General features: G+C 44.4%; 1 protein-coding gene across 4 annotated transcripts; it reads left to right on the forward strand.

Moving 5' to 3' along the window:
* The first annotated feature begins 262 nt into the window (after nucleotides 1-262).
* Nucleotides 263-17,321, forward strand: Pten (phosphatase and tensin-like protein). Of its 4 annotated transcripts, none has more exons than XM_076798163.1 (10): nucleotides 264-1,007; nucleotides 2,132-2,660; nucleotides 2,730-2,946; nucleotides 3,055-3,184; nucleotides 3,272-3,550; nucleotides 3,737-3,882; nucleotides 4,103-4,266; nucleotides 4,587-4,877; nucleotides 5,197-5,383; nucleotides 17,028-17,321. In XM_076798163.1, exons 2-10 carry the CDS (start codon nucleotides 2,487-2,489, stop codon nucleotides 17,045-17,047), a joined length of 1,608 nt encoding a protein of 535 aa, XP_076654278.1. In that variant the 5' UTR covers nucleotides 264-1,007; nucleotides 2,132-2,486; the 3' UTR covers nucleotides 17,048-17,321. The 4 variants fall into 4 exon arrangements, with proteins under 4 accessions (XP_076654275.1, XP_076654276.1, XP_076654278.1 ...); XM_076798162.1 differs by lacking the exon at nucleotides 17,028-17,321 and adding an exon at nucleotides 10,947-11,334; XM_076798160.1 differs by lacking the exon at nucleotides 17,028-17,321 and having other exon boundaries at nucleotides 263-1,007; nucleotides 5,197-8,770.
* The last annotated feature ends 688 nt before the right edge of the window (nucleotides 17,322-18,009 follow it).

The raw sequence follows: 18,009 nt of genomic DNA on the forward strand, positions 1-18,009 counted from the left end.
AGACGGTGAAGATCAATGATTACTTGTAGTACTTTTAATACATGAATAGTTTGATTACAAGTTTCAATTATTTTTAGGACATTTTTGATTTTTCTTCCATCGACTAAGATGGAGTCTCCAGTGATCAGAAACTCCTTCGAAACTGCTGCTCCGACACCGCAGCCGTGGTTGAATCCTTGTGATTCGGCGCGAACAATCGGTAAGTAGGAAGAAACGGCGGAAAAATATGGGGGAAAACGAGGGAACGCATGCGCAAAGAAAAGGATACTGACGGAGCGTCTCAGTAGCAGCGAAAGTTTCCGGGAATGAAACTTCTAAGAGGACAAAGCCTCCGCGAGCCTCTGTCGGTTCCCCACTTCCTTCTTTTGACCGGTGAGCTACGGCCATAAAGTCGGAGGCACACGGTGAACGGTCCGAGGGAATAACAGAAGAATATATTTTCCGGGGTAGCGGAGGTGAACGTCGTCGACCGAACGACGACGGACAGAAAAGAAGCGCAATCGGAAGAGCGAGAGAACGAGGGAGAGAAAAAGAGAGAGAGAGAGAGAGGGAGAGAAAGAGAGTGAGAGAGAGCGGTACGAACGCGTCATTGTGAATGGCGCTCCTAGTGATAAAGGTGGCTGCGGAACACTTTCGATTTCGTATCAGATGGAAATTGTGCTCGAAATGGATGTTACAATGAGTACCACCGTTCGTTGATCAAACGCGGAGCGGCTTTCACCGATTTTACCGATCGGTGCTCGTTCCGTGTCGGCTATCCGACGAAGAAATGCGAGCGAACACGAAAAGAAGAACGACGGCAGCAGCCGGATTCCGGTACGATCATCCGTAAAATCCTGCATAGAGAGCATCGTGGCGTTCGTTCGCAGAGTGGACTGTTCTCTGCAACACCTGCGGTGCATGATTCTATGCATTGTTGGTGAGTGTGCGTATCCGCGTACGCGAATACACCTATATACCTGGCGTGCTACGCTTCTACCTACGTTATCAAAAACCGAGGGACTAACGTAGGGAATCGCTGTTGTTTTTCTTTTATTATTTCTTTTTTCTTATTATTATTCTCTCTCTCTCTCTGTCTCTCCTCTCCTCTCGTTCAAGAGCGTGTACGTGAAAAATGCCACCTCTTTTGCTCGCCGCGCGATAGAAACACGGGGACAAGCTGCCGCGAGTTATTGCTTTGACACGATGACACGATTGTACCACGGGGAACGTGATCGTACTGTGAATGGAGGTCCGCTGTCGAGTTAAACACTCGTCCCGAAGTGTTTGAAACTTAGCCGACGACGAGCCGAGAGCACAAGGCTGAACAGAACGAACACGACGAAGCTCGGCCCGAGAGACGATCCTCTCCTTCTGGATGTTATTATTCTTTTGTAGAGATTCACCGTGAAACTGGGAGTGCCGTCGAACTTCTGCACAAGTCGAACATGCTCCGAAACTACTGCTCCGAATTTTACGTTACGCGCAACGAACGGCTGCTTCTTCGCTTTACCAATGTAATATGGTGTCCCGAACGATTGGTTTGAACGGCCCGTGGAAATTCACCGCGGATGTCAGACGTGCCCGCGATCCAGAAGACCGCGGACGGTGTATCAGTGGAACTGGCATGGAAATCTGGTGTTAAGTGGCCTCTGTGGTGTACTGCTAACGGTGCTTAACCTAACTTTTCCCTCGACGCTTCTGTACACGGCGTTTTCACGCGAGCAACGTTCTCTCGGCGATGCACTCCTAACCGGGAAAAACTTCGTCGTCCACTTTTCCCCGCTGTTTCTCCTCTTTCACGTGTTCACCACGACGTACTCTCACCGCTGTAATACATGTTTCTACCAGTGTCGAAAGCTCCGTGCACGATAGAGCACCTCTGCGAAACGGGGAACGCGACACTGGCACGCTTCTCAGTCGAATTTCGTCGATGAAGGACAGACCGATCGTCCCCACGACACTTCCACGAACGCATTTTCAAATCAAAATCAGATACAGATTTATGTTTCCTTTTTTCTTCCTCCTTCACCTTCCGATCATGATTTTCTTGCCGTCTGTCAGTATCTCTGTATCTTTTCGTTGTAGACGTGTAGTCCGTTGTTGTTCGTGATCGCATTTTATCCGTGACACCGGATCGGTTTTGTTTTAGTTTAGCGTAGGCGACGAATGCGGTCTTGATATTTAGTGATCGACGCGTGCTTTCTAAAGCGACAGGATTAAACGATGTAGGGAAACGTTATATCTTGCCTGGCGTTTCTACGAGCTCCATGGAAGATTGTAAAGATCGGTCGCTAAACGCGAGCGTACCTATAGCATTCGTTGGTACATTGTGACGTGTAGTGTGTTCAGACCCTTCGCGGTTGATTTTTGTGCGCATTGTACACGTGGGTAGTTACGTGGAACTGGTGAGTGCCATGGTGATACTAATGCCGAACTATAATCTAGTGGCAAATTATCGAACAGAAAGTATAAAGGCTCGATGAAATGGATAATATAAGGCACACATGCTCTGGGAATTGATGGGTGTATGCTTTTCCTGCAGGAGACCTACAGGCAGCAGGCTAAATAATAAAATCTCAGAGCATATCTCAGCACCAGTAACACCCCTCCATGTTTGTCTGGAGGAACAAAGAGGACCAGAACTGGGCTCTTGTGACGCCTCGGCTCGTAAGCCACAGGTAAATTCCACCGCTATATGTAACACAAAACTCTGGAGAATGATAACACGAACGTCTTGTCCTTTCCAGGCTAAAAAATTCTTTGAGAAGCAGGAAACACAGGAAAGGTGTAGTGAAGAAGAAGCGGAGACTGAATTCTTTAGACTCGAGGCGGAAGATTTGAAACAGAGTCATTCGAGCATGGCAAATACTATCAGTAATATGAAGATGACCAACCGCATCAAGGGACTGGTCAGCAAACGTCGCAAACGGTTTACAGAAGATGGTTTTGATCTTGATCTCACATGTATCCTTTTATCGGTGAAATATCGTCGGTGTACGTCGACTGCATCGAACGTACTGCGTGTGGCTAATTTCGTTTATGTGTTCCTTAATCACTTTCTATCGATGACAGATATCAGGGATAACTTGATAGCAATGGGTTTCCCCGCTGAAAAGCTAGAGGGGGTCTATAGGAATCACATCGACGATGTTGTTAAATTGCTGGAGTTTAGACACAAAGATCATTATAAAATTTACAATCTGTAAGTTTCGGTGTTACGGGCGTTACGTTCGATCATTTGTTCTGCAGAAAAGGAACGATCTAAAACGATTGACAAAATGATTTTCAGCTGTTCGGAGAGGTCGTACGACTTTAAGAAGTTCAAACAACGGGTAGCTACTTATGCGTTCGATGATCACAATCCGCCGATGCTGGATCAAATAAAACCGTTCTGCGAAGATGTGCACCAATGGCTTTCTGAGCACCAAGAAAACGTAGCTGTAGTTCACTGTAAAGCGGGCAAAGGTCGAACAGGCGTCATGGTTTGTTGTTACCTTCTTCACACCAAACAATTTCCCACAGCCACAGAAGCTCTTAACTATTATGGAACTAAAAGGACGCACGATAGGTAACTACTTGTAATATGAACAATATTTTGCGAGTGTCCTACAGAGTCGGGCATTGATCGATTAAATTATTTAATTTCATCAATCACGAATCATTAGCTGCACGAAATATTGCCCAACTCTGCTGGCTCTGTACTGCACGTAGGCCATCGTTTCATTTCGTTGTTTGTTCCTCGTTATTCCTACAGGAAGGGGGTAACGATACCTTCTCAGAGAAGGTACGTCGATTATTATGCAACTCTTGTTAAGGAGGGATTGAATTATCAACCGGTTAAATTGTTGTTGCGAAAAATAGAATTGGATCCAGCGCCTATATTTCACGGAGGTCAAGGATGTAAGTAAAGACAGCCTACAGTTACCTATAAGTAAGCTGCGAAATTTTTATGCGAACTCCCATTTCCATAAATCATTTTATAAAATTCCAAATTTGTTTCCTCTTGAAAAGAGTTTTTGCAGTAGAAGCTCGAAATGCATAAAATATTCGCAGTCTATTTACAAGGGAACGATAAAACGAAGCAGGATAATGCAGAGTAACATGCAGCCTTGTGTTTCAGATTTGCATTGTGTGATATCCGAGTCGAAGAAGAGGATATTTAGTTCCGATATAGTAGAAGTACGGAAAGGAATAGCGACCGTCTGCATCCCCCTGAAGCATAGCGTCGCGCTGACCGGGGACATACGAGTAGATTTTTTTAATAGGCCAAAAATGAAGCGAAAGGTAATCGAACGATTCCATTGTGTATAGAGGTGTGCGAGAACCCGAAAATGTCGGGTCGGGACTGGTCGAGAATTTTATTCGGGATAAATTTGAATTTATTCAGGATGGGTTCTCGAAAATTTCGGGATTGTCGCGAATATTAGGGATTCCCGAGAATATCAGGAATCCCAACATATTCGAGAACCCTACTCGTCTCGACCCAATAGCTCTCCGACACCTTTCCGACCATCGTGTATCCGACGGTTTCGAGTTTTCGCACACCTGTAGCTGTGAGTCCTATTGAAATTCACGATCGACCGATCCTATTGTCTGATCCGCAGGAGAAATTGTTTCATTTCTGGTTCAATACGTTCTTTGTGCGCGACTACTTCACGCCGGAATACGATAACGGAGAGTTACCGATCGATCGATCGACAAGGGCATTGAGTTGCGACGGTACAACTATGGAGTTGCCGATGGTAATGTCGCAAATGTCGCATATGAAGCCTAGGGCAGGATCGCTTGCTAGCCTCGGACCTATGCCACCTACGCTGGTCTTGAGTATAGACAAATGGGGCTTGGACGATGCACACAAGGACAAACATCACAAAGCGTACAGTGCGGACTTTAAGGTAGGCGTCCTCGACTAAATGATCCGATGAACCCACGGGACAGTAAACTATCTTCAGGTTTCGATGATTTTTGGATGCGTTATAAGTCTCAATATTTTGAACAACTGTTTCTTATCTGCTTCACTCAGTTCTCGGTAACGAAGCGAGACCGTCGCTAGAAAAGTTGTTCAAAGCAGTGATTTCTACATGTCCAAGAATCATCGAAACTAGACGGTTGGTAGCTATGCTGTAGGTTCAACAATGATCCTGTTGTCGACCGATGGGTACAGGATTTCGATTCGGTCGGGGTTTTATTGAAAGGGATTCGAATCTGTTGCAGGTTAGCTTATTTATGCACCGAGTGGGCGGTAGTATGTCGCAAACTGTACCAGCGACAGCAAACAGAACCGGGGAGTGTATTCCAATAGGGATGGGAGGACAAGAAACTCCTAGCGAGTCGAGCGAAGCGGACAGCAGTGAATGCGACACGACCGGAGATACGACCGGAGATGAAGATGGGGAATCTGGTGAGTCCTCTGCATCTCTGGTGATGAATCACCATCCCCTTACACATAGCAGTAGCCGTACACACGTTAGTACCCACCAAAGAGCTAGTCTCAGAGAAACTGCAAAAAGTTTACTCCCGCGAGGGGAAAAGAGTAGAAGTAGTCATCGACAGAGCACTAGTAACGTCAAATGTTCTTCGGCACTCGTACGTTCAGCTACCTTAGACACATAGTGACTAGCAAACTATTTACGTATGTATGTATGTACGTATGTATGTATCCTAAGTATGTATGTATGTATGTATATACACACGCGTTTCGTTGAAAGCTTTGTACTTAAAGGTTACTTTAAACAGTTCTCTGAACTGGCATTCAAGCTTTACAAGTTCACGGCAAAGGATGGATGAACCCACTTTGTACTATTAGCTTTTCGTTTATGCCAGCATGAAATGCCAAGTATTCGACCACCTGAGGACGCATTGATTTGACACATTTTGTCGTCCGGCACCGAGCAACGTTTGTAGCCCGTGGTTCCGATGCGAGAGTCGATGTCGCTTGAGAAACTAGCTCTTCTTTTCTTTCTTTTTTTCTTTTTGTTCTTTTTTAATTCAAACGAAATTACAGCGACACGTCGCTGCGCGTCGATTCGACCGAATCTGTCGGAGAAAACTCACAGCTTCCGGGTTTTCTCAAATTGTACATATTTGTAGTGCGCGAGAATGAGAGCGAGCGAGTGAGTGTGTCAGAGAGAGAGAGAGAGAGAGGGAGAGAGAGAGAGAAAAAGAGAAACAGAGTCGAGAGACTCGCTTTATTTCTGTTCAGAACAGATTTTCGGAATATGCAGTCGACATCGGTCGATTGTTTGTTTGTTTGTTTTTTTTTTTTTTTTTTTTTTTTAACTCGAAGGGCGTCGACCTGAAGGCTCACACGGCCCACATTTTCGTATTGACGCGTCATATCCCGCGATTAAAGATTCCATACAATGTTCCGAACGAAAGACGAACGGTAGCCGAGACATTGCATGTTTCTTTAGTAGCGTGTTTGCCAGAAACTATTATTTATTCTTTGCTAAACGATAAGTACTCTAGAATTCGACTGGTTGCGAGTTTCGAGCGGGAGTTATTCGGTAACCCATTTAGACACGTAATCTTACTTTTACGGTTCATCTACTTCTCATACAATCTTCCAAGTATTTCGCATCGTTGATCGTTCAGCGTTACTGTCCGTGACAGTGTAGTCGAATATTATACAAACACACAGACACACATGCACGTACACTCACACGCACACACACACACACACACACACGATATTTAGATAAGGGAAGTTATTCAGCGTCGAGATCGAGGCGCAGAGCGAGAGTTTTTTGCGTACGCGCAATTTTATACGATAATGACGTACTATGTACGAAACTAGTATTCGGTTTGGAAGCTGTGCGAGGAGAAACCAGTTTGCGGAAACCGACGCGATCGTTTGTACTACACGTTCCGATCGTTGTATTCCACGTGATCATTTTCTACACGTTGTTCATTCGTTCATCCGTTCATCGGGAAAAACGCCGGAGCCGATTTCCATATGGTTGTTCGATGTATGCGAACGGTCGTCGTCGAGCCCTGTAGCATAGCGTTCGCGGATGCGCAACGAAATTTCATCGTCTGAACGGAATCGCGCGGAAACATTAGCAGGCTGTGCAATTTTCGAAACCCTTTTTATTCCTCGATGTCTGTTTGATTGTGATTTTTTCGTACCGCGGCCCGTTTCGAATAAACGCGTCGCGTGAAATGATTGGAAAATTCGGAGGTCACGCGGCCGAACGTAACACACGGATCTATATCTCTTTGCCGTCGAAATTTTCACCGAGCATCCCCGCGAATCAGGCGGGCGGACGATCGGATCGCGATCGACGCCGTAAAATTCAGTTTTAAAGAAGCGGTCTTAAAACTGACATTTTGCGGATGACAACGGTCGTCGAGACGGCTGTCCGTTCGCCACACGCGGGGGTCGATCGTTTTTCTCGTTTCTCCGATTGCGTTTATCGTGTATTTGCAGTGCAAATTTTGCACGCGGTCGAGTAGCAGATCTCTCTTTGAATCGCAATCGGAGTCCTGATCGAGTCGATCCAAGTTCTGCATTTTTCTCTTGGCCGACTTTCCGGTCGAGTTTTCGAATTTCCGGCAAGTTCCCGCCTGATGTATTAGGCTACAAAAACTATGAAAAGAGATTTCGAAAATCTTCGGCGGGAACTCGTCGGGATGCGAAAGAATTATACGAACGCTTCGGTTTCGGGCCAGCGAGCGCGCGACATACTAATCGTGCTTTATTGTGCATACGAGAGACGGAGAACGTCGAAACGCCGGCCTCGTACTCGTCCGAAAACAGTGTCGCGTGTCTGTAGTTCCTTCTCTCGAATCTTTCAGATCCCCCCCACCCCCCTTTGTTCTTTTTTTTTTTTTAGATCGTAGCGCTTGAACACGCGTAACAATTTTTCAAACCTTGTTTCCGCAACGGAACAGTGCATGAGTATGGGGATACCGCAATGCGTGTACCCACCCACACACGTTCTGGTCGATGATAAAGACAATTCGAACACACCGCCTGTATCTTTCGTTAACTTTTCACACACACACTCCTCAACCCCCACCCCCACCCCCCACCCCTAGGAATATACGTCGAACGGATATTCGAACGCCTGTACACGTTTTTAATTTTATTCTGAGTTCTCGTATCGTTGCATGTTGATAGTTGATACTCGTAGTTTTGCAAGTTTTTATAACGTCTGAAATATGTAAAATTGATACGCACACCATCTCTATCTTGTATTGTGTAATGATTACTTTGTGATACTATTATACTTCTCATTATTAAGTGTACCGTTGTTATACATTTATTCTTATTGACTATTACGGTTATGATGATCATTATTATTATTAGCGCTACTACTATCGCTACCACCATTATTCATTAATACTACCACCAACACCACCACCACTATTACTACTACCGTTACTGTCGATATGTTTATTATTGCAAACGCTGCTGCTGTCGTTGCAACAACAGTACCACTTACAGAGACATTTTCGATATTATCATTATTATTATTATTATTATTATTATTATTACTATCATCATCCTCGTCATCATCGTCATTATTATTATTACTATTATCATTATTATTATTATTATTATTATTATTATTATTACTATTCTTATTCGCTAATAAATTGTTAGCGACTTCTAAACGTAGCTTTATGTTATGAACATATTCCTGTAACATAGATTTTAATACATACACGTTATAAACAGTAAAGTTGCACACTCGTGGTATGATTCTATTTCACGTGTCTCGGTTCTCTGTGATGGACGAGCTTCTCTCGCGATTTTCTTCGATGATTTTTAGCAAGAATAAAACTTTTGTAACGAGCAGCGCCCGCGAACCGAGGGAATCGGCACCGTTCGATAGATCGAGAGCACCGGCAGGAAGACGATTCCGCTCGGTTCGCCGGCTTTCCAGGAGCTTACGTTCAACGTTTCCGATCCGACAGTTCGCGACGCTCTTTCGCGGCCCGGGTGGAGGTGTATGCACCATTCTTTTCCTGTTGTCTTGCATGCGGGAATGCGTCGGCGTAATGCAAACTGCAACCGATACACTACGTTAACGCGTGACCAACACGAGCGCACAATGGCGGCCGTACACTCAGAAGGCAGAAGGAAACTTTATTAGCGGCCTGCTCGGGACAATAAACGGGTGCACGGAAATCGATAACTTTTATTTAGAAACGTGCCACGTTACGGTTAACAATTCAACATTTTAGAAACTGTCCGTGAACACCGGTGTCCCCGAGAAATAGTTTATGATAACAATGACTGGATCAAAGAAAGCATTTATGGAATCTAAAAATCCTACTGTGTTACCTCCAGCCAACCCCTTGCACTATGATTTATTTTACGGTCGCAGTGATTCAATCTGACATAACTTCCTAGAAGAGAAAGCAAATTTATAATTTATCGTTTTTGTACGGATTCTCTAATTGCTACCTACGGCCAATAGATATTAACACTAGGTTTATGGGTTCTAATATTTTTAATTTACGATTATTGAGATTGTGAAGATCCATCTACGTGGAATTACTCGACAAACTTATTTCCTTAGGTACATATTATTTAAAAAATGGCTGAAAACTTGGATAGACACATTCTTCTTATTTTTATAAAGTAATGTAAAATGCTCACTTTTAATGCTCCGTAAACCTAGTGTGTTAATGACCTACATATCCAGAAAATTCTGTTCGAAATCTTCGTCACGCGGCTGACTCGATATTACATCGCAAGGGGTTAAAATGATTGTAGAAATCCTTTTCTGTCTTGCAATTAACGCGGACAATTTTTATTTCGCATGAAAATCCGCAGTCTGTACAGAACGTTTCAAAGTCGAAATACGGGGCTCAGAATTCAGTCAGTGCAAGCTGAAATCTCTTCCGGGTCAAGTCTTAGAAGACTCAATTATCTCAATTCTCGTGCTCGCGAACTTAGGCTCGGCTTCTAAACCCAAAAGCCAATAAAGTGTAGGCGAGTATACGGCCGCCGATGTACGCTCGTGCGTGAACTGTACAGGGTGTCAAAAAATGATATGTCACGGCCACCATAGCGTGATTCTACACCTACGATTTGGTGGAAATTGACATAAAAAACTCCCCGCAAAATTGACCTTGACCTTGAAAATCGAGGTCAAAAAAACAAAAATTTGTCATACGGATCAACTTTGTGAAAGAAACCATGGGTCGCATCTCAACAGTTCTCTCAAAAAATGATGTTGCATTTCTTATAATTTTCGCAGTCATCTTTATTTGTAAATTTTTTACATCCAACGCCAATATATAAGTAAACAGCGTACTATCATACGGCGGGTACCATCAGCAAGCTTTCTCGTTGGGTATGAAATTATCATAATCATGATACTCCTATTTCCCTAACTACAGAATGAAAGAGAGAAGCTGCAAAAATTATAAGAAATGCAACATCATTTTTTAAGAGAACTGTTGAGACGCGACCTATGGTTTCTTTCAGAAAGTTGATCGTTATGACCAGTAGAACACGATTAAACAAAAAAACAAAATTGTTGTTTTTTGACCTTGATTCTCAAGGTCAAGGTCAATTTTGCGGGGAGTTTTTTATGTCAATTTCCACCAAATCGTAGGCGTAGAATCACGCTATGGTGGCCGCGACATATAATTTTTGGACAGCCTGTACACGGTGGAGGTAGGGGTGCCTCGAGTAGTTCATTCCTGTGTCAAACGCGCGCCATTGTCACCTGCAACCGGGGGTGGTGAAACGTTCGGTTAAGAACCAAACGTTTTGGCGCGACTCGCGAGACAGAACTGGACAGAGAATCGAACAAGAAGAGAGAGAGAGAGAGAGATACGAAGGGGAGATGAAAGTGCCGAAAAAGGAAGATCCGGAGAAAGCCTTCGTCCTCCACCGCAAAACACAAGCCACACCACCGTAGACGTAGCACTCGAGCCCCGACCAAATCTGTACCCGATAACTGACCAATTTTGTGTCTGTGTGTCTGTCTGTTCACCCATAGTGGACATGGACCAACGAGTCGGCCGGTACCGCCTTCTCTCGAACGGAGGATCGATAGATGTTTTGTGAGTTCATCGGCAGAGTCATCCATTCATGGGAACACCACCTTTCTACGTTGGTACCAAGCGAATTATCGTTTTCCAAGCCCGTCGGAGCATTGTCGGGCTGAACGATACATAGAACGCCGGGCCCCGGAGAAGAACCGGGCCCGGACCACGAACCAACCAATCGTCTCGGGGTTCGAGCACTCTTTTTTAAGAAACCACGGGCGCCCAGCAACCCCGTGCCAACCGTTTCCTTTCCGGTTCCCACTCCTTCGTCCCTGGCACGCTGCAATTTCACACAGAAACGCGCGCGCCCAAGCTTCTCCGACAATGGCGGATTTTTGCAATCCTTTGCACTCGAAGGAAGAAAGTCTCGTTTCTCAGGTCTCAGTCCGGACGATTTTCGAAAACGAGAGAAAGCAGATCTCAGCAATTTCTTAACCCTTCGTGGATAAAAATTATATCCTGAAGAGCTAACATGGAAATCAATTCGATTAAGAAAGAGACGCGTCGAGTAGAAATTTATTTAGTAGACAGCGAATTTTATGGATTTATGACAAAAATGAAGAACTTAAGAACACTGTTATACTATCTTCAACCTACTGAACATATTAAGGAAGAAAATCAATTTCCATTTCACTCCAGTTTGTTGCAATTCTGGTAGAAAATTTTGCACAAAGATCCGCCGCCTGTGCCACAGTGAATTCTCGATATATGTCAACTACACGGGTCTTGTCACTGTCATGTATCGTCCAGGAGACGAGTTACGTTTACACTCCTCGGCCGAGGCCTCTCGAGCTTAGTGGGGATAGTTCCGCGACATTTATCACCCAGGTCTTGGCGACATGTATAGAGAAATCACTGTACTTGAAAGTACAATGCGGTTAACTCAGTAATTTAATTTAATTCAGCGGTTAATTAGCGGTCAATTCAGTGCGGTGAACAAGGGGTTAAACAGAAATCTGTCAACGTGAAAATCGTCTCGGTGGCACGGTGATTCTTAGTGACTGAGTGCAAACGATTGAATTTATGGAATATTTGCCATCGCAGGCCTCGGTCATGGGTCATCGACAAATCCGCCATTGGTGAAAAAATCACTCGAGTACCCGTCGGACACGTTCTATGTAACGTTTCTTCTATTCCCTGGCGACGACGAGGAACCAGTCTTTAATCAATGTTCGGATCTCGGCAACCATGATCGGTCATCCAAAATCGTGTTGCGCCGGAAGAAGAAAAGGTATTTTCGTAACGTTAACGCTTTACCTACCGGAGGCCTGTCAATTATATAAATATATGTATATGTTTCCCAGTGACCGCGCTATATCGAGGACGTAAAGATCATTTGAGATTGGAAATTGATGGATCACGTTGCCGGGGGGTGACTGGTTGGTTCACGACTGCGATTGTTATCGATAATGAAAAATTGATTAAGAGATCGCGAATCATAGGATTTGTACAATCTGTTAACCCTTGAGTGGATTCGTTCAACTTTGTGCTGATCGTGCGTATCGACTGATTCAAACGAATATGGAACATTAGGTTGGCTGCTACAGGGTCTTTGCATTGTTTTCTTTTTAATCTACTGACGGTATTATTTGCAAGAAAGAGAAATCATCCGCGAGATGGCAGAGCGTTTTTTTTCCATGGAATAGATAAGAATTATATTTAGACTGTGGATTCTATGCATTTTTGACAAGAATGAGCAAGTCCGATTTAAAGCAGTGTGCAAATTAGAACACTTTGAAAATGTAAATGTGTCAGTTCGAACTGATTGAAATCATTAACACATTAAACGCGGAGCTAATTTTCTCTCGCTCTCTATTTTATTTTTTTATATAAATACAGGCTGTCCCAGCACTGGTGGATCTGCTTAATCTGTTCCAATCGAGTCTATTGGGACAGTGAATATATTTTTAAATAATTTATGACTTGTGTATTATTTTGCGAATTCCGTCTGTCCCCAGGGACCGACATAGCGTTTGACGCGTTAACTCTTTGGGACTAGGTGGGTTAAAAACTGTCCCACCTTTTGCTTAGCTTTTCATGCATGGTGGGATATATTTTAACCCACTTCGAAAAGTTAAAGTTACTCGTACAGTTTAATATTTTGTCAAAAGTTTTTCATTCGGTTAGTAAATGCGTAAATGAGTGGAAAGAAAAATGTATGCAAATCAAAACGCATCAGTAGGTTGTGTGTGCTGCTGTGATTAAGTTTGGCGCAGGGATTTCGCAAAATTCTGTGCAACTAAGGTTTCTATTTTCTTTAAAAGCGTGTGCCTCAAAGAGTTAAACAGCGAATAAAATTGCCATTTGGCTCCCGTTTTGTACAACTTAAATCGTTTGTATTTCGCACAAGGGTCCGCAGTTATGTTCTATTGATCCCCATTTGACGAAGCAGAGCTTACCTGTAAACTGTAAACTGTTTTCTGGTCAACCTAACGTGTTCGTCGAGCAGCTCCAAGGTCCACCCGAGGGTTAAGTAGCCGCCGGTAGGTTACGTGTTAAGAAAATTGTAAATCGACGGTGGCGACGATAAAATATCTGTTGTTAGAAAATTCTGTACTCGTTGTAACGAAGTATCCGCGTTCGTCGAACGAATAGAACAATTGTCTCGCCGTTAGGGACGTGCTTGTCCGATTTTCGAAGGAACGTTTCCACACTTTCGAACAACGGCCGATCTTTCCCGGCGTGGAATCTGGGACGGAGAGTCCCGGGGGATGCACGGGGAACACCGTTGAAAGCGTAGGAGCGCGCGAATGTTCCTAGAATGATCGAAAACGGGAGCGAGAATTGCGAAAAGAGTGCTCGTCGAGCCGATATACATATGTACCGTCGCTCGCGTTAATATTCGGACACTCGTCAAAAGACAACTCTAATGTTAAACCATACGACTATGGATTTTGTTTTTTCAGGAGTTAGAACAATCACTGCGTGGAAAAGGAATTTTGGAGAAATCGCAGTTGGTATTACGGAGAAAGTACTGGAAGCTTTTGCAACTTTCTTACGTGGGCTTATTTTGCAAATTTTGAGAATATGCTTTGTGGATGTTTGTGATTTACGTGCATTCTTAAAATTTAAAATTAAAGAAACATGTGAGAGTCCTTGGATTCGTCACCAGATTGAGGATTTTACGCATTCACGACGAAACTGAGCAATTTAACGCAGTGTACAGATTAAAAGAATTGTTATTTTGCACGAAGATCCGCAGTCTATTTGTTACAGCTGAAATCTCGATGTAAGTCACTCGCGCGGTTCTGGCGAGTGACATTTAGACGAAATCTGTGGTTCTCGCCGAACGTTGCATTTGAGATACACGCTGGAAATGTAAAAGTCGCTATCCGTGGTGGTATGGGTAGTCCCAGTGACCTTTAAACGCGAGGCTCGCACTGACTTATATCGGGAATTCACTGTCCTGGCCAGAAATCGTGAAAGAATCCTCGCCATCTGTGAACGTTTGCAGCTCGTCGCAATGTTAACAAACTTCGATTAAATTTTCAGAATGTATATTCGACATAGACATACAAAACGTATCTTTTAGAATTTCAATATTGGCCTACGTAAACTAATCGTGGAAACTTTCAGAGCATTTTCTTTGCAATTCCAACGAGTTGCAATGTTCCCAAAATTTCTTCAGAATTGTTCTAATTGTTCTAAAGAAGAATCGTACGGTCCAATATCGAAAGAGTAAATCGTCTTTTGAGCAGTGTCCGAGCGCGAACGCGAGTATCAATGAATATGTATATACACGTATGCATATATGTATATCGAAGCGAGGGCGTGTTGTAACATATGTACGTAAAATGAGCGCGACGCGCGGGATGTATCGCGAAGCGAGCGAATTCGCGACGAGCGAGCAAAGCCGGGTCGCGAGTCGCGTTTCGAGAGGACGCGGCCTTCCTAGTTCGCGTAATCTTCGGCTAAGGGATAGAGCGAAAGCTTATTTTTTCTAAGGATCCGCGTGCGTGCGTGCGTCCCGAACGATCAACGATCGCGCGATCGATCGATCGGAGAAAGTGTTTCGCGCGAACGAGAAAATAGTTTAGCCAGGACACAAGCGTAGCGAAACCGACGACGACGACTGCAAAGAAAGTGTATTTTACCAGCACGCCCCGTCCCGTCCCGCTCCGCTTCGCCTCTATCGCTTTTTATCGCTTTGCCTCGCCTCGCCTCGCTCTGCCCCGCAACGCTAAATCCTTCCGATCAAGAGGAAAAAAAAAAAAACGAAACGGATCAAATCCTCCCACGAAGAGCGGAAACGAGTCGAAAGGTGTACATTCGCTCCGCGACGAACGGTGTTTGTTCGCTCGAACGACTTTTCCGGGCGTGCCTCGTCGCTCGCAAACGTAATCTTCCCAGCGTAATTGTATGGATTTCATTAGAATTAGTTTCGCCGTACGATAAATAGCACGCGATCCTTGCGTTAAGCAAGATTCGGCATTCCCTTCGGGATTCTGTTGGAAGAATCACGGCGCGCGTATTCCTACGTTCCATTTTTCTGTTGTCGGAACGAGGTAGTATATATATATATATATATATATATACATGATCGAAGGAGAAAAGCCGAACGAGATCGGCGGACCTCGAAGAGAGAGAAGCAACGGGGAAGAAGCAGACGAAGAATCGAGTCGAACCGGGGCGCCGTTCGGTTTTTTGGGGGAAAACGGAGAACGACCCGCGAGGCGAGCGATAAGTTTTCGCGTGTAGGATGGGGCAGCGAATTACAAATCACCACCCGAGAACGGATTAGTAAATTTACCTCGTTCGAAACTGTTTTTTAGTCGTCGAATCAGCAACGATCTTAGCGATCGCGTTTCCCCACCCACCCCACCCCTCGATCGTTTCTTACCTGGTGTGGAACTGAAACGCAAGGTAAACTTACTAATACACGTTTCTTCTTTTTAACCGACCCTCACCCCACCGTGTCAAAAACGAGTAAAAAATAGCATGATGCGTGCGCGTGCCGGCGCGACATTGTTCTCGCTCGCGCGACACGTACACGCCCTCTCTCGAAACGTATTTTTTCTCCGGCACGGAGCTCACGAATACCGTTTTATAAGTGACTACAAGAACAAGAACAACAACAACAACAACAAGAACAACACCTTTTAAGATTAACTTTTATATGTTTCATTGCGGAATGTTCAAAAATATAAATAAGATGCATTATTTTCTCTGTGATATTGTATGGCGAGAAGCAGAACTATTCCAGACTTTTTGTTCCCTCCCGAATACCGTTTTTTTTTCTCTTTTTTCTTTTTTTGAACGTCGAGCATCGGAGAACTTTCGGCTTTGATTTTTTTCGTTTTTTTGAAACGGTGTACTCGGTTGTCGCGAGAAAATAGAAAATGAAACAGGGGAGAACGAAAGGTGAGAACGCGAGTCCATCGGCTAATTACCCACCTGTATATCGCACGCTCGCTCGCTCGCTCACTCACACTCTCCCCCGCCCCCCCCCCCTCCCCCTCACGATCGTTTGCGCGTTCGCAATCGAGCTCTCTCCCTTAACCCTTTGCACTCGAAGCGCCACTAAAAATTGTTGTGGCATTATTTCCAAGAGATTACAAAAATATCGCAAAATATTTGTTACATCACAAAATTTGTAACACTTTAACGACCGCACGTCTACGCAGTGAAACGTCGTCAGGGGCCGGCAGTATTTTTGAAGAATTAATTAAAAATGAAAAATAGGCAATAATTACCTAAAATCAAAGACCTGGCGATGAAATACGAAGCCAATAGCAATATCCACACTTGTTTACATTCATAAGTTATCACACAAAGAGTGTGGTACTGGCCAACAACCTTCGGCGGTAGCATCACACACGTGTTGTGTGAGCGGTCGTTAAAGTGTTAATAGACCACTAAACGTTTAAATATTATATGCAGAAATCGGATCAGTTTCGTACGAATAAGATGAAAATGTTCTAAGACGGAATTTAGCTTTGGAATTAGAATAGCGCCAAGTGCAAGGGGTTAATACCTATTTTAATTGCGGATGAAATATTCACGAGTTACTGACACGCTGGCTCTGCTTACAGGGGAGTCGACGTATTTGTGACTTTGAAACTAGCTCCGGCGGGGACCGGTCCGAGCTAAACTCCTTTCAGAAACCGTCCACCTGACAGCACGTGATACACGATATCGATCGGTAGCCAACGAATTCAGCCTGCGTCTCTGCCAGTCCATCGCTACGCACCTTTGTTAACCGCTGCGTTCCCCCTAATCGCCGGGACAGTTTCGAACATTTTTTTGCGGCTGCGCTCCATCTTATCCCCCGCCGCCCCCCCCTTTTAATTATGCTTATCGTTTGTAAGACACCCCGGCCCGAACTGGACATCCTCGATCGTCCTTTGTTTCGCTCTCGACGATCAATGTACCGCGCGCCGATTTTTCGATCGCCTTCCCCGCCCCTCCAAATTGATCTTCTTCGCTCACGACGATCAATGTACCGCGCACGCGCGCGCGTTGCCGATTCATTTTTAATTTACCGAGACATTCGTTACGATTTTATACGAAGAACGGTGATCGTGTCGCGATCGATTCCGATCCGACGTCAGCATATGTCGTTTCACCTTCGCGTTCACGTCGAGAATGATCGTTTTATACGTTTTAAACGGGACAGTGATTCGTTTTAGTAATTCCGACCGGTGAACGTCGACCGAGCACACAAAGCCCTGTGAAAAGAAGAATAGTTCGTTCGTCGAAGCGACATCTCGCGCGTCCCAGAAGCTTCGTCGGAACCAACGAATCTGCTTTTTTCTTTTCTTTTCCTTTTTTTTTTTTTTTTATAAGTTTGTCTCGCGCTCTGTTTGTCATTCGGCGGAAAATTCTCGACATTGTTATTTATGGAAATTTCAATCTTCTCAACGAACAAAGTACAAAGCAACACGAACGGATCTCAAGCGTTTGCCTTTTTGATAAGAGTATAGGAAGATGTATATTTAAGATGTTTTGTACGATCGATGCCGAGAGAGATCGGTTCGGCATACGAGTTGTTGTCACGCGATACACGCCCGCCCG

The sequence above is a fragment of the Halictus rubicundus genome, chromosome 12, assembly GCF_050948215.1.
Source record: "Halictus rubicundus isolate RS-2024b chromosome 12, iyHalRubi1_principal, whole genome shotgun sequence".
Classification (NCBI taxonomy): domain Eukaryota; kingdom Metazoa; phylum Arthropoda; class Insecta; order Hymenoptera; family Halictidae; genus Halictus; species Halictus rubicundus.

Bases quoted from the DNA above. Each gene is read 5' to 3' on its own strand.
- Pten (XM_076798160.1), top strand. From the start codon at position 2,487: ATGCTCTGGGAATTGATGGGTGTATGCTTTTCCTGCAGGAGACCTACA. The intron at 2,947-3,054 runs GTATCCTTTTAT...TATCGATGACAG, and splicing joins TTTTGATCTTGATCTCACAT to ATATCAGGGATAACTTGATA. The intron at 3,551-3,736 runs GTAACTACTTGT...TTATTCCTACAG, and splicing joins ACTAAAAGGACGCACGATAG to GAAGGGGGTAACGATACCTT.